Genomic DNA, 24,360 nt, shown 5'->3' with positions numbered 1-24,360 from the left:
TAGAAAATGATGTCACCTGTCTTGTACTGGCTCTCAGGCTGAACGAAATTAATAGAATTTTCATGTTTTCATCAGCACTCTTTGCATTTGTCTTCCTCTAAATGACAATGGGTTCCCAGTGAGCTCTAACCACCACGTGGGGGGTCCTGAATGAGTTAACAGGAGCAGCAACTGAGGCAAAGTCAGGGGCAATGACAGCATCAATGCCAGCACCATAGAAACTGTATACTGTGCTCTCTTACAGAACAATCTTTAGTGTCACTATCACAGGTGATGCCTGGATCCACAAAGGCTTTTTTTTCTACTAAAACAAGTATACAGAAACTACTATGTCTACTTGGTAAATAAGTACTTAGTGCGACCTATTTTTTGACTTAATATAAAAATAGCTTCAGGCATCAAATTATAACTATAGAACCACCATAATTCAGCACTGTCAATAATCAAGCTGAATGAAAGAAGAAACCACATCGAGACTAGGAGGAGGGGTAGAGGCGCAGAGACATGGAATGAACTGATCCCACACCCATATAAGGCAGATATAAATTGGGAGAATATCTCAGGAGCAAAGGGTCCCAGCCCCACTCCAGGCCCCCAGACCAGGGTTCCAGTGCCAGGAAGATAAGTCTCCATAACTTCTGGCTGTAAAAACCAATGGGGACTGAGGCTGTGGAAAACAGGAACTTCTGAAGTTCCAGGCAGTTCCTTTAAAGGGCCCATGCAAAGACTTTCTCAGATGCAGTTCCTCTGAGCCCCAGCACAGGGAAAGAAGAGTGAAAGGCATCAGAGACATATGGAGAGGAACTGAATTTTCCAGCATCAGGGCGAGAGCTAGGGGGCAGCTTTCTCCCAGACAGAAGTGCTGGCAGAAGCCATTGTTCCTTTTCTGAGCCCTCCACCTAGAGAACCACAGAGCCAGAAAGGGGGCGCCATATCTGAGACTCCATCAACCTGACTCTCACACTGTTTGCCCCACTCTGGTGATTCCCTGAGGCCCTGCCCCACCCAACTTTCAGGCCCACCCAAGCTGTTTCCAGTGTCTTTTCCATATGAATGGCTTATCTTGATCCATGCTACAGATTTTCCTACGTTCTCTCAAACAAGTAGCATCTGGCTTCAGTGAGTCCCATACCCCTTCTAAGTTGTCCCAGGCCCAGCGACTTGCAGCAGCCACCTTTAGTTCACAGCTTGGCCTTGCCTCTAAGCCTAGCATTAGTAGCAGCCATCTGCAGATTGCTTTGTAGCTTATGCTGTGTGACCCTAGACAGAACATAAGTTGGTGGCTGACCTTGCATATACCAATTGCAATCAAGGCTCAACTATAACAGAAGGGTGTACACAGCACACACAGTGGGCGTACCCCGAGTACCGAGCTTAGGTGATAGAGAAGGCTGTGACACTGGACCCTATAGGACACCTACTACATTAGGCTACTCTACCAATCCCAGGAGATGTAGCAGCTCTACCAAATGCATAGAAACAATCATAGGAAGGCTGCCAAAATGAGGAGACAAAGAAACATGTGCCAAGTGAAAGAATAGAACGAAACTCCAGAAAAAGTACTAAACAAAAGGGAGATCAGATGCAGAGTTCAAAACACTGATTATAAGGGTGCTCAATGAACTTAATGAGAACCTCAACAGCATAAAAAAGATCCAGTCAGAAATGAAGGATACACTAACTGAAATAAAGAATAATTCATAGAGAATTAACAGTAGAGTGGATGAAGCTGAGCATCAAATCAATAATTTGGAACATAAGGAAGCAAAAAACAACCAATCAGAACAGCAGGAAGTAAAAAGAATCCAAAAAAAATTAAAAGTGAGGATAGTGTAAGGAGCCTCTGGGACCACTTCAAGCATACCAACATTCGCCAGAGGAGAAGAGTAAGAAATTGGAAACTTATTTGAAAAAACAATGAAAAAAACTTCCCTAATTTGGTGAAGGAAATAGACATGCAAGCCTAGGAAGCAGAGTCCCAAACAAGGTGGATGCAAAGAGGCCCACACCAAGACACATCATAATTGAAATGCCAAAGGTTAAAGATAAAGAGAGAATCTTAAAAGCAGCAAGAAAAAAACAGTTACCTACAAGGGAGCTCCCATAAGACTGTCAGCTGATTTCTCAAAAGAAACTTTTCAGACTAGAAGGGATTGGCAAGAAATATTCAAAGGGATGAAAAGCAAGGACCTACAACCAAGGTTACTCTACTGTGCAAAGCTATCATTTAGAATCAAAGGACAGATAAAGAGTTTTACAGACAAGAAAAAGCTAAAGGAGTTTATCACCACCAAACCAGTATTATATGAAATGTGAAAGGGTCTTCTTTAAGAAGAAAAAGATCAAAATTTTGAACTATAAAATGGTAATAAATGCACATCTATCAACAACTGAATGTAAAAAACAAAATAAACAAGCAGAACAGAAACAGAAGCGTAGATACAGAGAATACTTTGATGGCTGCCAGATCGGAGGAGGGGTCAGGGGAAATGGGCAAAAAGCTGAAGGGATTAAGAAGTACAAATTGGTAGTCACAGAATAGTCATGGAATGAAAAGTACAGCACAGGGAACAGAGTAGCTGAAGGACATATACACATGACCCATGGACATGGACAATGGTGTGGCGACTGCCAGAGGGAGTGGGGGTGTGGCTGGAAAGAGAGGGGCAAAGGGGTAAAAATTGGGACAAGTGTAATAGCATAAACAATAAAATATAATTAAAAAAACAGGTTCATATATGTAGTGTTCACCAAGGGCCAGGAACTAATCTCTTTAGGTAATCTTGCTCAGTTCTTATAACAAATCAGCAGGAGGCGGGTAACAGGAGTAGCTGGCACCGCTATGGAGCTGCTTGAACACGGCTTTAAGCTCTTTACATACATTAATTCAATGTGTATAATGTAATGTAAGTCCTCATGACAACCTTATGGAATAGGTATGATCGCCCTGTGTTACAGACGAGAAAAATGAAGCAAAGACCCTGTGGTAATGTGTCCAAGGTCTGACAGAGCAGAGCTGCACCCAGTCATCTGGGTCAAGTCTGGGCCTTTAACCTCCCTGCTCCGCTCCCCCAGGCGAATGGCTCTCTCCGCATAGTAAAAAATTATCACTTACATTGCAGTGCACAAAAGCGCCTGTATCTGCCGGCTCCTCAGCACCCTGGACAGCTTTCTTCTCCAGCTGTTTCTCTGACGTCCGCGGGGGCACAGCAGCGGGTGGAGCCTGGTTTTCTGGAGTACAGTCAGCATCTGGCAACACACCAAGAAGAGCCAGAGCTTTCAGACCTGCATGGGAAGCAAAGGAGAGAATGGTTAAAAGTTTTATAAAAAGGATGATTCCCTGCAAATGCCATATATCACTTTGCTACTTTATAGAAATAAATGAATGAATTCTTTACAAACCAAGCCGAAGAGTACTCAATACAAACCTCCCTGGCTATCAGATCTATTCAGCTCCCGATTCCAGACACCAAAAGTCTGGATAGCAGAGGATACCTGTGCTTTGTTAACAACAGAACATAAAAGATACAATAGGATTGTCTACTTAGAAAATCATAGACATTAACATTTTATAGTCACCTCACACAACTGGATTTCTAAATTCCCACTGGCAAATAGATACCAAAACAGCTATGAAGCAGTGATAATGCCCACCTGCTACCTATTACAGATCTGATTTCCCCCATATTTACTAGAACAGGGAGTCCATTACATATTCTGAAAGGAATTTAAATGTCTCAGAAGTTAAACATTCATGTTATTTTCTCCTTAGCACCCTTTAGTAAAGTCAAAATCATCTAGATATTCTATTAGTCAAACAATTTTAGTTATAAATAGCTTCATCTAGAATACAGTTGTGTGGTGGAAGCAAATATATACACCAGGTTAAAAAAAAAGGCGGAAAATTCCTTTGGCAAAGTTAAGTCTGATAGATTCAAATACTAAATCATCCACAGACATCAAGAGTACTAATTATTACTTTATTTTACATCTTCATGTGCATATTTTAGAGAAACTAAGTGCTACTTTAATGCCAACGTTTCTCTCAAATGCATTTGGGAATTAAAATAAAGTTCCATACCAGGGTGAGCACGTCTTGTGGAGAACTGTGTTTTGGAGCCTCTAAAGCGAGCAGACTGTTTCACTTCTGCTGGGGCTTTTCCTCCACAAGTGGCTGAGGGTTGGTTTGGTTTCTGTGCATGAGAACAATTACCTTTTCCCTGGTGAGCCTTCATGAGACAGTCCCCGACGAGCTGCATGCACTGGCTCCGCAGGGTGACGGCGCTGCTGCGGGCCTGTGGATCCAGCTTCTCCCCATCCACTTCCTCTGAGCTGGCCAGATGGGCACTATAGAGAGCCAGGGCAGCAAAGAGCAGCCAGGCGTAGTTGTGGATGTAGGGCTGGATGAGCCTCTGTCGGTCGCTGATGCGGATGGTCACCATCGGGTGGGCAGTGAGACTGTGAGTAGGCAAATGGCTGCAAAGACAAGACCTTTTTAAGGCCTACACACCTTTGTGAGCCTCCAAAAAGGAGGACAGGGCCTCAGGGGAGCGCATGCATGGTCACAACGAAGCCTTCATGACCTCTAAGCTACAGTTCCTGAACCTGAAACATAAGTAGGGGTCCTCACCCAGGAAGATTAACAAATGCAAACACTGTACCTATCATTTTAGGATTTCAGAACCCCCAAAACTGTCTATGAAAACCAGATGTAAGAATTCCTTATGGAGAAATTTTTCAGGGTTTGGTTTATAGCATTTTGGCAATGTGAGAAAATGCCCATAATTTTTAAAGATGGTATAAAGTAAGTAGAAAAGAAATGATTTAAGGTCTGTAATTTGCTTAAAAATACTTTAACAAAGAAAAAAAGGGAAGAAATAAGTTAAGCACACATAGCAAACTCTTCCTAATTGTTCAATCTGGGCAATGGGGATCCTGGGGATCCATTGTACTAGTTTCTTTACTTATGGGTATGTTTAAAACATTTTATAATGAAAGGTTTTTTAATTATAAAAATTAGCAAAGGACTTCATGAAGAAAAAGCTACAGGGTTAGAGGCCCTCTGAGACATACCCATAGGAGTATTTCTTTGCTGCATAGCATCCATAGCAAAGATCAAAGTCCTCGCACACGTTGCAATTCATCCTCCGGCCTATGATCAAGCCCTGGCAGTGGTCACAGGTAAACTCCATGTTGACCATTTCATGGTCATCCCCGTGGCCCTCAGGCTTCACACCACCTGGGGGGAAAGTATCAGTGTGAGGTGGGTTGGGCAAAGGGCCCTTGGAAGGGCTGCTTCCAAACCTAAACCAACCCCAGAAGGACTGTTCCCAATTCATTCCTCAGGGTGTCAGGGGCCACAGGCATTTCCTGGAGACCAGGGCATTCTGCCCAGTGGCTCTGATCATATATATGAACAATATTCTCGGCATTGAACTTCCTAACGACAGTACTGCGGAATGACCTCCTTTTCTAGTGCAACAGAGCTTGATCAAACAGATTACCAATCTCCATTACGACTACCATTAGCCAGAAACAAGCCCATGCACCAATTTGTGAGCTATCTCCCATGCCGTCTCCTCTAACAGGTATTAAACATCTATTGTGTATTTTGATAATAAGCATTGAGGAATGATTTAGTTTTTGTTCTTACGTTTTCATTCCAGAATCAGAGATGGAAACAAACTTCAAAACCCCAGACCTCATGAGTGAGAAAGTATGTTAATCACAAAAGAGACTGACTGCTCTGGTCTCCTTCTTAATCTAAAAGTCCAGTGGTTCTCCAAACACTGTCAGACTCTACTTACTGCTCCTCATGCCTGACCCACTTCTGTTCCCACTGCCAAAAACCTAGTCCAGGCACTAATCCCCGTGTCACCACTGAGACTGACCTTCTAAGGGAAACGCAAACGAACAGAACCACCTTCCTCTAGCATAGTTCTGATCAGGTTAAAAACCCACTTAAAAAGCCTTCCCTGCCGTCTGTAGACTCATTCAAATTCCTCAGCCTGGTATCTCGGGGTCCCACAATCTGGGCCCCATCGGTCTCTCCCATCTCTCAGCTGGACACCTGAGCATGTCTATCTAAATGCTCACTCCTCTGGCCCTGGCCTCGCTCTGCTTTGGATGGCGATGCACTCTCCCATGTCGCCTTCACATCACCCAGGTCTAACTTTCTTCAAAGAGCAGCAATTCATGTGCAACTTCCTCCACAAGCCTTCCCTACAGCAGTGACTGCTATGACTTCTGAACTTTTCCAGAATAATCTGTATTGCTCATCTGTAACTCAGCATGCGCACTCTTGTACTAGAATAGACATGTCCAGTCTCCTGCTATGACTAAATGCTTCCAGGTCAGGGGCTGTATCTTTTACAACTGGACCACACACACGAAGGTCACTCAGCTGCTCACTACTATCAGTTTGCTTTACCTCAGTACCTGCAGGTCAAGAGTATTCAAGAATTTTTGAAGTTTGCTTTTTGTGTGTAAGTATTTTACTATTTCTAAACACTGCATGATTCAGAGAGAAAAATAATTTCCTGCAAACTCAACTAAAAGTACATTCATTGGTCCTGAGTATTCATCAAGTGCCTTCATCCTGCATGAAGGAAGATGAAAACATATAAGGTAACAGAGCTCTGGAGCTTACAATTCAGCTGAGGAGATAAGGCTCTTATTTGCCAACAAGTCAGAGGATACCACTGGGCAGTATTTTTATTTAGTACAATGAGAGTCTAAAAATTGACAAGATCACAGAGAACAGAAATGGTCATTACTTCGGGTATGGCATACTGGGACCAGGAGATTTACCCAGGAAGCAGGTTTTGCAGAGATCCATGTCGCTGCACTGCAGACACCTGTAGCGATGCCAGGGGGCAATCTCATCACAGCCGTCACAGGAGATGTCCACGTTTAACAGGTCACAGTAGCGAGCAATAAACATGTGCATCTGTAAGGTGAAATAAACACAATCACCCGACAAACTTTCTGATATGGCCTCTATTCATTCATCAATCCATCCTTTAATAGGTACTTAAGATATTCCAGGCATTTGTACTAGGTACTAGGATTAGGAAATGAAGGAGCTTAGTATCTAGTCAGGAATTCCCTCAAGCAAACAGATGACAGTATAGTAAGGGCTTGGGTAAGCATATTTAGGAGGGACATCAATGGGTGTTTGGTTTTTCAAAGGAGATAATTCCTCAACTGTGACCTGAGGAACAAATAGATATTAATCGGGTGGAGTTAAGGGTGGGGAGTGTGCCAGATAAAAGCAATAACATGTTCTACAGAAGGCAACATTTGTTCATCTCTTATTTAACCAGTTTCTTCTCATTTATTCAGTTTCCTTCTTTCTACCTATTTGGTTTTAAAGTGCTTCCTCCCTGCCAATTTCTTACAGTGAAAACTTCATATTTTAGACCTTTTCTAATGTAATAATTTAAAGTTACAAACTTTCCTCTAAGTACTGCGTTAGCTGCATCCCACATATTTTGAAATTTATGTGGCAGTCATTCAGTATATAGAACATAACAGGAAGGGAGGATAGCCAGATAAAGTCAGAAGGGTTAAACCACGAAGCCCCTCCAATGCTAGTCTAAGGAGGCAATGAGCATTTTGAAATAGAAGACTAATGTGGTCAGATTTGAGAATTCTAAAAGGTCATCTGGTTATTAAGTGAAGACTGGATTGAAGGAGGCAAGGCTAGAGTCAGGGCAACTGACCAGGACAGGCAGTGTTAAAGCAACTCCACGGCAGGTGGTAAGGGCTGAACCGGGCAGTGAGCTAGGCTGCAAAAGGTGGGCAGCTCTGAGAGGTGTTACGGAGGCAGAGGCAGGTGCTTGGAGACTGACTAGATATGGGGACCAGTAAAAGGGAAGGGTCAAGAACAACATCCAGATTTCTGGCTTGGGTACTTGGGTGGACAAGGGTACAGGAAACACTGCAGAAGCAGCACTGTTTACTGGTACTTAAAAAGAAAAACTTTCTGGGGAGATGGTAATGGCACTGTTTCACGAACAAGCAAATTGTTCTACTGGAAAGTACCTGGAGGCCACAGTACAATTTCTCTCTATAGCTTGGAACTAAGGGAAATCAATCACTAAGTCACCAGACAGTAGCAAATCAGAGCGAATATGCCAAGTCACTCTGAAACTACAGAGTAGCTCCCAGTAAGACATTAACACACACGAGAGAAAAACTCGTGTTTGAAAGGCCAAGTGGGTGTGTTCCGTACAAGCACCACAGAAGTGCTATCTGAGCAAAGTAACTGGCACATAGTAGGCATGCAATACTAAGAAAATTAATGAATCTGAGGCAGGAGATGCCTGGTACGATGTGGCGGTGACAGATAAACACCTAATGGGGAAGACAGCATGCCAGGCTAGCTGAGCCTGCCGCTTTTCCACACGCGAATCCTGGAACTCTGACTCCATGTATGTACAACGGCTGCTTCCATGCTCGCCAGGCAACCTTCTGACTGAAACGTGGCTTTCCATGTTGCTTGCCTACAGGAGGCCAGAGCCTTCAGTAATTCTATTTCTCACTGTAAATTAATAAGTTGGCACCTGATATTATGAACCAGTTTTCTGAGTCTAGTTCTATGAGAGGGAGTCACTTGCTGAGTGTTGTCAGGTCAGTATTCGGGGCCCCTCAAGTTAACGACCATGATCAGTGACAGTGGACTCACTAAGGTACTGTCTGCCGACTGAGTTCCCTGAGGAGACAGCCTGCTGGCACTTCCCCAGGCCAACTCTCCTCTCCAAACTCCTAGCAAATCACTTTAGATTACTCTAGTTGAAATGTCTTACTTTCCTCTGCTTCTCTGGATCTTCCTGGGCTATTTTTTCATACCAGGCCTCAAACATGCCATCCTGACACTCATCCATCCATTCTGAATTCTGCTTGGCATCAGCAAGCTCATCTTCTTCACTCCATTGGCTGTAAGAAGGACATAAAGAGAGAAAGCATGCCTCTCCCAACCATCCAGGAAAGTGCTGGTTAGTAGACTGTGTCCTATAGGTCTAAATTAGGGGGTATTTTTAAACTTCTGAAGGGAAGACGTCAATTTGCTTTTTAAAATCCCAGGATTTTCCAGATGTTTGATAAATACACAGTGGTACCTTGGTACTTGTCATTAATTAGTTCCGGAACTTGTGATGAGGGCTGAAACCGACAAGTACTGAATGATGAAGCATTTTCTCTTGTGGGGTGGTATCGTGACTCATACAAGTTCTAGCAAGTTCAATGAGCCCCGAGCAAGTGCTGGGTGCTGACACATGTTTTTCTCGTCAAAACGTGACGAGTACAGGGCAGGATGGGCTCTGAAGCTGATGAGCACCGAGGTGTGACTGTATACCAATCAAACGGGAGATGACCTTTGCAGGGCAGACTACAATGGGTGAGGAATTAGAACTAAAAGCTGTACCTACATGGCATAATTGTACTTGACAACCATTTGTGGTGAACCTACTATGTGCCAGGTACTGGAGCCAAATAGTTATTATTTTTAAAAAGTCTGATGTGGTCATGCTCAGCATACCCTGGAGGTATCAGCATGAGAAGGAAATCAGCAGACCCTGGGGCTTTGACTCTCCCACTAGCTACTGCAAGACCTTGCCACAGCACTCAGCCCTGGTCCTCAGTTTCCTCATTTCAAATAGTTTCTTATAAACAATCCAGGGGGCTCCTTAGGTGCAAAATTATAAATCTTCATTTTTTTCAGTTTACAGTTCGTTTTAGCAACCAGAATTTTAAATACAAAGTGAGGTGCTCGACACCAAGTGCAAAATAAATTACCAACCAACAAATACACATCTGTTCATTCATGTGTTCCAACAAACTGACTTCAGGCCTGCTCAGACTCAGCTCTGGGCAAGGTGCTTCCAGGGACTGGGAGGCAAGGGTGTGGTCCCACCCCAAGGACTCTACCCATAGGTGCAGACAAAGCTTGAAGCCATGAGCAGACTGACAGGTACAGAGCCAGCGTGCTGGCGCCCCCTGTTCTGTGTCCCCTCTCTCAGCCAAGAGCTCCCTCTGACAGCAGAGCAATGGCTGAGGTTTGGTGAACAAAGCGACAGCTTTATTCCTACCTCTTTTTCCCAGAATACCTCTTCTGAATGATCTTCCGAATGATAACTATTCTGGTGTTAACTCATTCATTTATTTCCTCCTAATTCTCTCCTCTTGCTTTTCTTTTCCCATTCTCTTCTCACTTTTCTACCCACATGAGTGGTTAATGGGTAACTTGAGCAGGGCAGAAAGACACTCATGAAAAGTGGAAAGAAAAAAAACCTTTCACATACTGTTTTTTTCTCATGTGTTAAGTCCTTATAATGTGCAAGAGGTTAGAGTGGCTAAAACCACATACGTATATAACACAAAATATATAGAAAAGGATTCTCCAATTTAACAAGCTTTACTAGTCTCCAAAAATGCAGAGGGATCCTCATCCTCCATGTGTACAATACAACCACCACCAACTAACTTACATACACAACCATGCACTGGTCCAAACACTGGGACATAGAACTCATTCTTCCCAACCATCCTGAGAGGTAGGTGCATTATCTCCTGCTCTGAAGATGAGGAAACTGAGGCAGGGAGAGGGTAAATAACTTGCCCAAGGCCATCCAGCTGGTACGTGGCAAAACCAGGCTGTCACAGAGTCTCGCTCCAGAGTCCAGGCACTGAACCCTGTGCTGCGATGCCTGTATTTCATACTCTCCCCCAGGAACTGCAGAGTGCAGGGTTGTGTTCTTACCTGATGGTGCTGTCATGCGCACTTATATTTTCTTGTGACATTTTCATGAGGAGATCCGGTAACTGAATGTCAACAAAGAAGGTGAGATCACTGGGTTCCCAGCCCATATCCAAAAGGTGAAGCAGGGCCGTCTGGACACAGGACAAGGCAGGCAGCAAGGATCTAAAGAGGCCATAAAGGTGAAATGACCAAGGCTGCACATCACCAACAGGGACAACAGACACAATGCAAGGGGGAGAGCTGGTTTAATTGGAACTGGAAAGACAAGGGAACTCCAGATTGCTGGTTTGGGTTCCTTACATCTCTTTTCAAGTTTCTCATACTCCGTACAAAGCCTGCTCACAGGACAGCTTAAACAGAAGAGCTGTGAAAGCGCAGAGTAAGGTTTCCAGCTTGCCAGGACTACCACAGTGGGGGCACCTGATGGTAACGGGCTGAATAGTAAAAATCACCTCTCAATAAATAGCAAGAGCAGGGCCAGTCCCCACTTAGATTATGCATCTGACGTTATGCAACTTTGATGCAGAGAAGAAATAATTGGTTTAAGGTTTATGTATAAACCACTTACCATGGAGAAGAGTTGGAAATGGCTTTATTATTTGTTTTAAAAGTGTACATGGCATTTACATTAAAAACTGAATATAACAAGCTACAAATTCTTAGATAAACCAAACCTATCTCCTTTAAAAAACTGTACATGCCATATAGAAAAAAACAAAAAAAGCTTGGAGAAATTATACTAATAAGTTAATATTAACAATTAGCTCCAGATGGTAAGATTGGGGTTATTTTCATTTTACTCTTTGTACTTTTCTATACTTTCTACTAATATTAAAATCAGAAAAAGCATAATTTTTTCCCTAGAAATTATAAAGTTATCCAGTACCTGTCATTTATGCTACTAAATCCTTTGATTGCTTTGACCAGAAAGAGGACAAATCGATAGTAAGTGTCTCGTATTTCTTTGTGTAGGTCTGCACCACAGCCTTCCAAGTGTCCAAAATAACTAGAAACAGAGGAAACCACGGGTCACTTAATTGTTAGAATATCATTTACTTAATAACCATTATTCCTCACACAAAAAAGAGCCAGGAAGAAGCAGGCTGAATGAAGTGGCCCAGAAACTTAAGCAAATGCAAATACAGTAGCGTCAAAAGTACAGGCAGAAGAGCCTGGGTCAAGAGGGCTGCCCACAGGAGTGTGGAAATACAATGAATCTTCCTTTGCTAATATAAAACCCACCCTCCCACCACTACTTGAGTGCCAGATACTGTGTTAAGTATTTTTCACAAATTACTCCCATGGAGTCCTGCCCACCCTTCTGCCTCTCTTCATTGATGACTTTAGCACCAAGCTCACTGACTTTGCTACCTTGATCTTTGTCACCCTGGAGACCTCAATATCCTTAGGAATGATGCCCCAGTCCCTCTGTCCCTGGATTCTCTGTCATCTTCACCCCCAGTGATCTTTTCCACCCCCTTGGCCACCTTAGCCTGATGGTCACTTCCTTGGCCTTGTCACCACAGTCACGGCATTATCTCTGAAATCCTTACTTTAGAGCACCCTACCCTGAGCACAACCTCTCATCCCACTCGCCTGCGCTGGGACTCCCACAGCAGCACTTTTCAATCCCAGGAGCCCCAGCCCATGGTGCTCCCTCGTGCTCACTACCTGCTATGCCCAGCATGCTTTCTCGGCTCTCAGCTTAGAGTCCACGGCCAATCACGCCCTCGCAGTCACCAACTCCTTCGCTTTCCTCTCCCTCCACGTACTTGCCTAAGAAATCTTATTCCAAGTCAAAACAGCTAAGTGTTGCTGGAAGAAACAGCACACAACCAAGCTGACCAGTATCACTTTAAATTCACAACCATAACTCTCAAATAAGCACTCAAATTGGCTTTCTCAATTGTTACTACTTTAAACCTTCCTACTTCTCCTCAAACTGCCACTACCTCCTCCTAAACCATTTTTAGCTGATGATTATTCTCATATTTTATTTTTTAATAGAAATCATCATACAGGAATTCTCCCATCGTGCATCTCTGGCCACGCTGTGTTTCTTCCTGCTATCCCAGATAGTCTCCCTGGCTCTGTCTCTTCTTACGCAACTGCTGCTACACTGAACCCCTTCTTCCTGCATCGTTTTCCTCATTATAGACTCCTTCCCATCAGTGAAAACCCTCAGTTGATGCCATATCGCCTCCAATTACTGTCCTATTCCTCTGCTCCTCAAGGGCAAATTTCTTGAAATAATATCCACAGTCTTTCTCTGCATTTTATCGCCCCCACTCCATTCTCGTCTGAACCCACTGCACGTGGGTTCGGCCTCATGGCCTCAGTGAGACCATTATCGAATCCAGTGTGTCTTCTCCCACGCAGCCTCTCACGTCAGCGTCTCACACAACCAGCCGCTCCTCCCTCTCTCGGCTTCTATGGCACCGTCCCCCCGGGTCTCGCTCTCTGCGACCACTCCACTCTTCCTCTGCTTGATGTCTAAATAAAGTGCCCCTAAGGCTCAGCCTTCAGCCCCCCTTTTTGTCCATCTCTGTGCTCTTTCTGTTGAGGTCTCACCTGTCTCCCAGCTTTCAATGCCATCTATATGCTGATAGTACCCAAATTTCACCCCTACTCCTGGTTTCTTTCCAAAACTTTAGGCTCTTGTCTCTGTTTTCTTGGTATCTTTACTTGGATGTGAAAGAAGCAGTTCCAACTTAACATGGCCAAACTAAAGCTTTAGAGTTTCTCCCCAGTCTGTTTCCTCCATGCTCTTTTCAGCAAAATGCATCGCCAGCCACTCAACTGCTCACGCCAAAATCCTAGGAGTTCCTTTCCCCAGTAAAACAAGGATCTGGTCTGCCTTGTCCACTGCTGTATGTATATACAACACCTAGATCAGCACCTGGCACAGTCAACACTCATAAAGTATTAAAGATTTTTATTTTATTTATTTTTAGAGAGAGGGGAAAGGGAAGGAGAAAGACAGGGAGAGACTGCCAGTTGCCTCTCACATATCTTCAGCTGGGGACCTGGCCCACAACCCAGGCATGTGCCCTGACTGGGAATCGAACTAGCAACCTTTTGGTTCACAGGCCAGCACTCAGCCCATTGAGTCATACCAGCCAGGGCTCGGTAAGTATTTGCTGCGTGCATATTAGAACCACCTTGTGAGGTATTACCTAGATTAATATCATTACTGTAAATAAGCATTAAATTTATCTCACAGTTCCAGGAGCCAAATGATGAGTATAGGTATACAGGGAATATAATCCTCACTGTCTGGCAAAATAAAGCTGACGAACTCATCAGGAGATATAAACACGTTCCTGGTATTTACTTACTAGAAGGATAACTAGAACACATTTTTCCTGAGGATGAGAGAATGAGGTAACCAAAAACATAAATTTGATTCTTACATGGAAAAGACAGAATTATTAATTAGAGAAGACAAAGATTTCTTTAAAATGACCCTTGCATGTTTTCCTCGCAGACTTCTAATTTGTACTTACTTGGTGAACTCTTTCTGGCATGTCAGAAGTTCCAACAGAAAAAGTATATAAGGCGGATGGAAGCAGTGAGGCTGCCCAAGGGATTCTGCACAATACTGAATTATTCTCAGGACTTCGAGGATGCTCTGGGCTTGGGCTTTCCTCAAGGAAAGAACCTTTACAACACTGGAGACAGAACTCAAAGTCAGAAACACCCAGAAAACTCTTGAGCTGGAGCAGAAAGAAAACATACCCTCCACCCAAATTCTGATGCCATATTAATACAACAGAAACACTATCATGAGGTGTCAGAAATATCACTCAGGTGGGTGTCAATATCTGTTTGCTACTTGTGCTCCTTACTCAGCAGCATGACCAATCAGGCCACACCACCTGTCCAGAAGCACAACAACCCATATAAAACAATTAATTAAGTAAAAAGGAACCTTGATCCTTGATGTCTTTACTTCCCCATAGAGACAAAACCTTGATTCTTCGGATACGAAATTAAAACATGAAATACTTTCAGAGATGTAGGCTCATTGACAACACCAAATTCTAAATTTCTTCCACAGTTAAAATAAGACAAAAGTTGTAAGTGGCAGCTACCAAAACAAATGTTCCTTTTTTTAACCCTAACAGTACATTATTGAGATATAATTTATATACAGAATTGTGTACAAATCTTAAGTGAAAAAATACTTCTTGAAAGGAAGAACAAAATCACTAATTTTTGTTCTTAAACATTTTAAAACAAATCTTGTTCTAACCTTCAAGTATTATTTGCTCATTTTTAACATGAGTTTTCAAGCCTTTGAGTGGACTAGGTATCTATGGCTTGAAAAAAGAAAGTGCTGGAAAGGTCATGCCTGGCTCACCTCTCGTGGGAGAGTGACTGATCTTTAATGAAGTCCATGACATCCTTCAGCACAGGGTACTTCTCTTTTACTGTGGGCACGGGTCTGGCCTCCTCCACAGATCGGAAGGAGAGTAGCCGCAGTCGCCCGCGGGTGAAGGGGGGCCGCCGAGTGGGAGTGGAAGGTGACGAGGGTTCTTCGGCTGGGGTAGAGGGCACTTCTGCGGCAGGAGGGCCCCCGCTGGGCGGCAGCTTCAGCTGGACATCTGGGCCAGGACTCCTGTCTCCCGCAGCAGGGGGCGCTGCCTCCGTGGGAGATGCGGAGGCTTGGAAATGCTCCTCCACCACAGAGCTTGTCCTCTGGCGCCTGTCAAGCGGTGCCAGATGATCAGTTTCATCTGTAGTCACCAACTTGTCACAACTTTCTTTTGAACTTATACCCACAGGCAAAAACTTTAGTAGGAGAACACTCTTCTGAATACACTGTTTCGCTAAATGCAAAAAGAAAAAAGTAAAAATTACACTTATGGCCTAGTTTGAGAGAGAAAATGATCTATTTAAACGTCATAGTTTAGGACAAGAAAAACCTTCATTCATACAGTGATACACATATCTACTGCCAGAATAGAATTGAATTTTATCTCATTACAAAAACCAAAATCTTCCCAGCACTACCAGCACACTTAAAAAAAGTTTTAGCGTGGACATTTTCAAACATACACATAGGGAGAACAGTAAAAAGATGCCCTCCATGTACCTCTCGGCCAGCTTCAATAGTTATCAACCTAAGGCCAGTCCAGTTTCACCCACTCCCCACTGCCATGCAAATTCCAGACATCACGTTACTTCAGTGTAAAAACATCAGTATATTTCTCTAAAAAGTTTTAAAAAATAACATAACCATAATATCATTAAAAAATTTAACAGTAATTTCTTAATTTCACTGAATAAATGTCAGCACACTTTCAAAACATAACAAGATGTGGTTCTAAAAGCACCTGATGCCTCCTAAAAGAAGTATTTAGAAAGAAGTAAAAAAGAAAGCTTCTACTTCCTCAGAAGCTACGTTTAGTGCCTTGTTACCCTCCCTAGGTCAACACCGCTTCAGCTGAACTTGTCCAAAGACGGGCCATTCGTTCTCTGGGAAACGGAGCTGGAGGCCCAGGGTGACAGCTGGTGCCGGCGCACTCACCCAGGCTCTCGGGGTTCGACTCAGCCGCTTCTGACCCACGCTTCTCTTCGGCCTCGTGGCCCAGGCTCACCAGGGACTTCTGCTTCATCTCTAGCTGAGGGGAGGAAATGAGCCACATAATTAGGCTGTCCAGGCACAGCAGCACGGGCAGCCACGGCAAACTACCTCAAAAGCACACCGTGTTGCGAGCATGGGGAACATGACAGTTACCGTTCAGCTGATGAGGACCTGTTTTTGTTAGTCCTAGAACTAATCCAGGCTGTGAAGCTATCTAAAGGTGTGTCTGCAAAACTACCTTCTTTTCAAATATGCGTTATTTGGGAGGTATTTTGTACCCATGACCCTATTATTTAAAAAATTCTAGAACACTGGAGCTAGAAGGGCCCTTATCTAAGGCTGACCTAGTACAGATAAATAAGCAGAGGTCCAGAGAAGTGAAGGGTCTTGCAAGGGCCATACACCCAGTTTGCTGCAGACGATGGACCAAAATTTGATCTCTGCTCTACCTTGAATGAGGCACCTCTAAGTGATGCCTAGACTGCCAGGCAGAGAACGGTGCTTCTAGTGTCAATGCAGGCAATGGTCACAATTGGATCCCAGTGCTGAAAGCCCAGGCAGAAAGCCACACGTGATTTATGAGAGGCCAAAGTCCTGGAGAGAAAGCTGGCACCTTGTCCAACTGTCAGCAGTCTGCGCTGGGCTAAAACCAGAAGCACGATCTGCAGTGTGCCTTGGCAACTGCTATATCTTCTTTACTTGAACTGCTATGTGGTAACTGAGTCTTTCTTAAACGGCTGCTACTGCCTTGGTTTCTCTGTCAACATGCTCTTCTGATTCTCCTACCATTCTGAAGACAATACCTTTTAGTTTCTTTTGAGATCCTGTTCATTTTGGCTTCCATCTATCTATCCAGTATTTTGGGACACCAAGTATGTTCCAATCATTGTGGATCCTGCCCAAGGCTGTGTGCTCTTGGATAAACTTGTACATTTAAAAAAAAACTATTACCCATGATTTAAAGTTCTTCCTTCTCAACCTTGACATTTCTGTGACACATCAGCCAATTAGATTCTTTCACATTTACTTAGTTCTCCAGCCAGATGTCTCAGATGATCCAGATGTCCTCCTGAACTTGCCTGCCCGCCCTCAGATCCAAGACCGACCACCTTTCCTATTCTGGTCAATGTTTCTACCATCCACCAAGTCACCTAACCCAGGGACATGGGAGCAGTCCTAACTTCCACCCTGTTTACCACTCACATCAACTACAAAGTCTGATTATTTTATCTTCTAAGTAGCAGAAGCCATCCTCATCTAATTATCACAATTAGTCTTCTACTTTCAATCTCATTATCCATCCTCTACTTAAAGACATTTTCCCCATTTACTATACAATATTTAAGATGATTGTGAATATATAAAAATAAGACTGATATATAGGTGGTCATCTCCATGCCTAAGAAATAAAAACAATTCTCCTGATTTTTGTGTTTATCTTTTCCATGCATTTGCATAATTTTACTACACATTTAGGCAGATAACACACAGACCTGGTTTGTGCTTGCATTTTATATAAGGAATCCCATACCCATGCAGTCATGTACAGCTTGCTAGTTTCTGCTCATCATCACGTTTGTGAGCACCATCCATGATGATACATGCAGCTCTACTTCCTTCCAATTGTAGTGTTGTATTATTGTCATTTTGCATTGTATATAGTATTATAATAGTAAAAGAATACGAAATCTTTGTCCATTCTCCTTTGTTTCTCCAGTTTATTGCTGCTGCAAACAATGCTGCAGAACTACTTTTCTAACACGCAGAAAGGCCTCTCCTTTGACAGAGGCCCCTCCCCTGACTAACAGCATCCGTGGCTTCCCAGTATCTAAAGCTTGCTTTCCCTCCTGGCCTTTGGGGTTACTAAGGATGTTGGGGGCGGGGGGGGCACTCAACTGAACCCTGTTTACTCTCAACTTTCTCAACACTCACTGAATTATGGTTTCAAGGGTTCTAAATTTCTTTATATCTATTCATGCTACTAAATTTTAAGAAACATTCTTAAAGTTATCTTCTTGAGAGTTATATACCATGATATCATGGTGGGAAAATTTTAAAAATATAAAAATCACATGCAAAGGAAAATCTTACCATCCATATTCGAATCCCATCTGCCAAGGAATACACCTGTGCAAATTCCTCACTCAGGGCTGTCTTGCCCCCACTGTTTACTGGGGAAAGGAGAGATGAAGAGATTACATTCAGTTAATACAGTTCACTACAGCAACATTAGCGCAAAGTAGCTTCTAAACCTAACCACAGAAGAAGTCCTTCCCCTGACCCTCACACATTGAGGGTGGTTAAGACAAGCTTAGGAAAAAGAAATGATCAATTAAGCCACAAATAGCTGTACTGGATTCTTCAAACTGACTTTTTTCAAATGAACAACATCTGAAATAAACACACTATTAAAGTGAGTAAAATATTAAAAGCAAAAATATGAAAGATATAAAAATATCAAAAGTAAAATAAAAACACTAAAACTGAGTAAAAAAAATAATTACTGACATATAAAAATTTTCATGGCATATATTAAGTAAACAGTATGGCCCTGGCTGGTGTGGCTCAGTGGGTAAGAGCACCAACCTGTGAACCAAAGGGTCGCTGGTTCAATTCCCAGTCAGGGCACATGCCTGGGTTGTGGGCCAGGTCCCCAGTTGGGGGCACATGAGAGGCAACCACACATTGATGCTTCTCTCCCTCTCTTCCCATCTCTCTAAAAATAAATAAACAAAATCTTAAAAGTATAAAAATTGTCTTATTTATAAAGAATATATATATTAAAAACATATATAGGGTGAAGCAAACATAGGTTTACAGTTGTGGGTACACAAAAAAAGTTTATTCTTGTATTATTATTTATTATTTTCCATATGAACAACTATAAACTACTTTTGCCCCACCCTATATGTATATATGGATATGTGTGTACATATATACATATAACTACACAAAAGGCCAGGTAGATATACAGAAAAATGTTAATAGAGGTGTTCTCCGAGTAGTGGGATTATAGTTGATAAATATTTTAAGCCTTTCTGTATGTTGTAAGTTTCTACACGAATAGGTATTTTTATAGTTTCGTTTTTAGATGAAGAGAAGGGACAGAATATAGGTCCTAGAACAGTGTGACACTCTTGTTGAACCAATGCATAATGCAATGACTATTTCCTGAATGTCTAGAATATGCTGGGCTCTATATCAGGCACTAGGAATACAATGCTGAGAAAAACAGACATGGTCCCTGCCCTCAAGTAGCTTTCAGTCAAGTTGAAAAACTCCTCCTGTACATTTCTAACCAAAAAGGATAACCAATTTTTAGACAAACAGCAGCAAATTAGCTAGACAAGGACTCTCTTTAAGTAGCTCAGGCTTAACCCACAGACAGTCCTTAAAGACAGGACAGAAGGAACTGAGACCAAGTATGTCCTCCTCAAAGCATCAGTGGTAGGTATTCTCAGAGCAATCTATAGTTAGCAAAATATTTCTAATTCTCACATTTAATTGTGTTTCTCTACTTCAAACAGTTATGTGATATCAGAACATGATTTGAAAAGGAGCTGCAGAACTCCCCCAGCTGGACACTTCCTGTTTCTAAGCTTTTAACTCACAAAGATTTCATCCCTCTACTGAAAGTCCCCACAGGTAACAAAGATTGTCCAGCTCTCTAAGTACAATTTACTTATAAAACAGATACTTAATTTTTTTCAAAACCATAGAGGTCCTGTTGTCCCCATTCCCCAGCTGTTTCCATGTATCACTCATGTTTCAGTGTGATTTTATTTATTTGAGCAACTTCTTAAAGGAGATATTAATATTTGAGGGAGAAATCAAGTTGTTTTAAAAATCAGGAAATAAATTCTGCCATATGAGATCCAAAGAATTCAGCAATAAAGGTAGCAGTGATAATAATTCCAATATTAATATCAATGATAATAATAATAATAAGAGCAAAAGTCAACTACCTACTCTAATGGAAGGAAGCATTTGTTCCTGCTTATTTCATCTGCACCATGGAAGCAGCACATACCCGGCCCAAGTGCTCAGGAAAACCCATACCTCATCTTTAGGCAGGGTTTGAAATGTTTTTGCCCCTGAACGATTATGAATGGGGAGAGAGAGACTCTCCCCGCTGTGGGTCCGTTAGGCTCAGGCTACATACACAGTAAATATACGGAGATGCTGTCCCCGGAGTAAAGAGACGGTGGACAGGCTATCAACAAAGGAAGCCAAGAGGGGTGACGCTGAAAAGAAGCTGCAAGTCTAAAGGTAAGAACTAATACCGACATTTTCCTCCTTAGTTATGGGCACATTCGATTACCTAAACAACTTTTAATCAGAATTTCTCAGAATGTTATAGCTAATCAAATCTCGTTTTACAGATAAAGATACTGAGGAGCAGAAATGTTGTCCGGTTAACCTGAAGCTGCACAACTTCTAGTTTTTGAGCTGGTACTATAGCCCAAGTTAAGCTCTCTTTCCATGAAACTTCTTGGCAGTTTTCTATCAGAATCTTGGATAAGACAAATTATCTGCTAATTAGGAAACTCAAGGCAACCTGCCATATACTCTAGTTGCTAACTATAAATTGGTCATCAATCTTTTGACTGGCAAAGCAGACCTAACAAGATGACGTTTATAGCTGTAGAAATATATTTATATTTCAAAATATTTTATTCACTTAAGATAGGCTTTCTTAAAACTTAGCAATTGGCCTTCAGATGAAAAATATTCCCTGTAATATAAGTTACCATATTTTTGCAGCTTCTCATATAAATCTGGAGTGCGATACACCAGAGCAGCAAAGGTGGCGTTCACAGCTTGATCAATAGTGGAACCAGCAACTATATCTGTCTTTGGGGCCTGTTTTCTACATGCCTGTATGAGTCCTTTGACAAGGTCTGAAAATGGCCCACAGAAGTTCTGAGCAGGATCTGACTGTGCAAAATCAAGAAGAAAATGGTGGCAGGGGTCGTCAGGGGTGTTCTTAACCTGGGAACAACAACAACAACAACAACGTCACCTTTAAGACATTCTTGCAAAGAATAAAGTTTACTGAACACCCACTAAGCCAAAGAAGAAGTATAAAACATAGTGCATACTCTCAGAAAGTCTGTATCTATTTGGGGAGACCAGATAGCTACAGGGGTTAAAAAAAATAAAAGTAAAAAGGTAAACAGAAATAAAACATCAAAATTTTAAAACTAGCATTACCATAAAGTAAAATATTAAGAAGTGCCAAAGCCTAGAAGGGACACCCAGTGCCAAGAATTGTTTTTAAAGATTGTATTTATTTATTTTTAGAGAGAGGGGAAGGGAGGAAAAAGGAGAGGGAGAGAAGCATCAATGTGCGAGACAGACATCGATTAGTTGCCTCTCGCGCGCCCCCAACTGGGGACCTGGCCCACAACCCAGGCATGTGCCCTGACTGGGAATAGAACTGGCGCCTTTTCAGTTTGTAGGCTGGCGCTCAACCCACTGAGCCACACCAGCCAGGGCAGTGCCGAGAATTTACAGGAGAGAGTTCCTGGCAAGTTAAACTAATTCAGAAAAGCTTGTGGAGGATATGGGCTTTGGACTGGACTGTGGAGACTGGGCAGGTTTGGCCCTGAGGAACATAAACATTCGCAGAAGTTAAGAGTCAGTGGGGAGACTGACCTGGCCTGAAGTCTCAGCTGGGGGTGGTGGGAACTAGAGTCAGATAGGTAAGGTGAAAGGAGACTGTAGAGAGCCTTGACTGTCACACTGAGTAGTTTAGACTTCACCCTGTGGGCAATGGGGAGCCATTAATGGTGCTTGGCAATGGAATGACAAGATAATGCAGTATTTAAAAAAAAAAAAAAAAAACTTGGTAGGTACCAATGTAACAATGCAAGTGCAAGATGAGGGTCTGGATAAAGATGGAGACAGAGGAATGAAAAGAAAAGAACATCACAAGGAAAAATCCACAGGGCTTGCAGCTAACTGCCTAGAAAGGTGAGAACAAGGTGGAGCAGAGGTGATACTGGGGGACAGTGGCTCAGTGCTGAGGAGAACAGTAATGATAACAGTAGGGGTGAGCCGTTGGTGGGAGGTGGCCATCCTGGTTGTACACTGCTCAGTTAAACGGGAGTCAGAACACTAACATGGAAATACCTACAAGAGAGAAGGTACATGACGAGTCTGGGAGAAGAACCAGAGTCGTGTACCGACATTTTGGAACTACTCACACAGATGGGACAGCAGGAGAGAGAAGAGAGGACAAAGTCTGGGGGGCGGGGAGGAAGGGGAGAAAGCCTGCAGGAAGCCTACTCTTTAGAGAAGGAGGAATAAGAGAGGTCAATAAAGAGGCTGATGCAGCAGTTAGATGTAAGAGAAGACAGCGGACTCACATGGAATCAAAAGAGAGGGTCTGAAGGAGCGGAATTTCACAGAGAGGTGAAGGAGAGGAAGAGTCCCTGGATTCAGTGATTAGCCGAGGAACTCGGGAGCGCGGGGAGGAGGGACGAAGGAAGGAAATGTAGTGGAGCAGAGACAGGGAAGGAGAAATGAGGGAGAAACAGCAGGCAGACCTGCTTAGTGTTTTAAGTATCAGACGCCTGAATAGTGAGCTACCAGTCCACAAAGAAGACCAAGTAAGCATAAATCATTTACTCTGAAGCTTGACTGAGTGGGGACTAAAAACAGACTCAACTTATTTGTTTAATAACTCCATCAAGAGATGTACTGCGCACCTACTATATTTCACGGAAGAGCCATTCACTCAGTATTTCTGAACACCCATTACGCACTGGCCCAGCGGTACACAGCAGGGACACTAAGTGAATGACAGAGAGTTTCTGCCCTCAAGGAACTAACAGCTCAGTGGGAGTGATCAGATATAAACAAAAACATTTGTAACTTAAAGTAGTAACTATTACTAAACATTTTCCATTCCAGAGAGGATGACAACAGAAGCGTAAATACCTCCTTACTATCCTGTTCTGGATGAGTGGGCCAGCTTGCTTCTAGTCCCAACTTGGGACATACTTGATGCCTGAAGACGGGTTTCCACAAGGGGGAGTTCAGGACTGATGCCATTTTTGCCTGAGGTACTGCCATCTTACTTCCTAATTCTGGAAAGAAAAGAAGGCTTATAAGAATTCTATTTTTTCCCTTCATAGACTAAGAATCTTTGAATTGTTGAAGAAAAGGTTTAAAAAGTAGGGCATTATTAAGACTTGGAGGGATTCCCGCCCATCTCCCAGAGTGTAACTGTGGAATTTATGAACACATACCCTAGATGAACCCAAACCACAGGGAAGCCCTGAAGGGTTGCCACCCTGTGGGCCAGCTTCAGTTACAAGGTGTCTCTGAAATGACTAATCTGTACAGCAAGCTGAAAACGCAATGTGAACCGCCTCTAGGGTATAACAGGAGACCATTTAGGAATGTTGAATTATGGGAAAATGTTCATAGTTTATAAATTTACGTTTGTAAAAAATGATAATTAAATACCCATCATCTATGTGTTTATGAATAGACATAGAAAAAAGACTAGGTAAAAATAAATGAAAATGTTGACAATAAGTTATTCCTGGGTATTAGGATTAAGAATGGCTTTTCTCCATCTTGCAATTTTTCTGATATTTTACTTTTATAATCAGAAAAACTCAAGAAATGATATAAACATAAAATACTCTTGAAAGTTTTATTCTCTATAATGCTTGTTTCTTGGATGAATTTTATAACTAAGTTAAGGAAATCACTTAAAGACAAAATCCACATTCACATATTTACATAACTATCCACATAAAAGATATAAAATTAATTTAGTCTATATTTCTGCCTTCTTGTTGGAGTATACCAATATTCACTTACAAAAAAAAAAATGAAATTTTGCTAAAAACCAGCTCCCTCCCACACTTGTCCTGCCCCATGGTGTCACGTGCACATTTTATCCTAGTCTGGCTTAAAGGAAATAGAAAGGGAATTTTATCAATACCTTTGCTCCTCCATTATGTAGAGGCAACTTAACAAGAGAGAGAGA

General features: G+C 42.5%; 1 protein-coding gene across 4 annotated transcripts in view; it reads right to left on the bottom strand.

Annotated features, from left to right (window-relative positions):
• ZZEF1 (zinc finger ZZ-type and EF-hand domain containing 1) overlaps positions 1–24,360 on the bottom strand; it is a 104,130-nt gene that overhangs the window by 31,704 nt on the left and 48,066 nt on the right. For all 4 annotated transcript variants that reach the window (XM_090291455.1, XM_090291457.1, XM_090291456.1 and 1 more), the window contains exons 25-37: positions 23,298–23,446; positions 21,104–21,344; positions 18,444–18,523; positions 16,296–16,389; positions 15,126–15,594; positions 14,269–14,433; positions 11,649–11,768; positions 10,763–10,924; positions 8,811–8,940; positions 6,811–6,949; positions 5,074–5,239; positions 4,214–4,476; positions 3,116–3,285 (exon numbers count right to left, since the gene is read on the bottom strand). In XM_090291455.1, the coding sequence (XP_090147581.1) occupies positions 3,116–3,285; positions 4,214–4,476; positions 5,074–5,239; positions 6,811–6,949; positions 8,811–8,940; positions 10,763–10,924; positions 11,649–11,768; positions 14,269–14,433; positions 15,126–15,594; positions 16,296–16,389; positions 18,444–18,523; positions 21,104–21,344; positions 23,298–23,446 (2,348 nt within the window). The remainder of the gene's footprint in view (positions 1–3,115; positions 3,286–4,213; positions 4,477–5,073; positions 5,240–6,810; positions 6,950–8,810; positions 8,941–10,762; positions 10,925–11,648; positions 11,769–14,268; positions 14,434–15,125; positions 15,595–16,295; positions 16,390–18,443; positions 18,524–21,103; positions 21,345–23,297; positions 23,447–24,360) is intronic.

The sequence above is a fragment of the Furipterus horrens genome, unplaced genomic scaffold (genome assembly GCF_987537825.1).
Source record: "Furipterus horrens unplaced genomic scaffold, mFurHor1.1.pri manual_scaffold_11, whole genome shotgun sequence".
Lineage (NCBI taxonomy): Eukaryota > Metazoa > Chordata > Mammalia > Chiroptera > Furipteridae > Furipterus > Furipterus horrens.
This window is presented reverse-complemented; position numbering and strand designations above follow the sequence as displayed.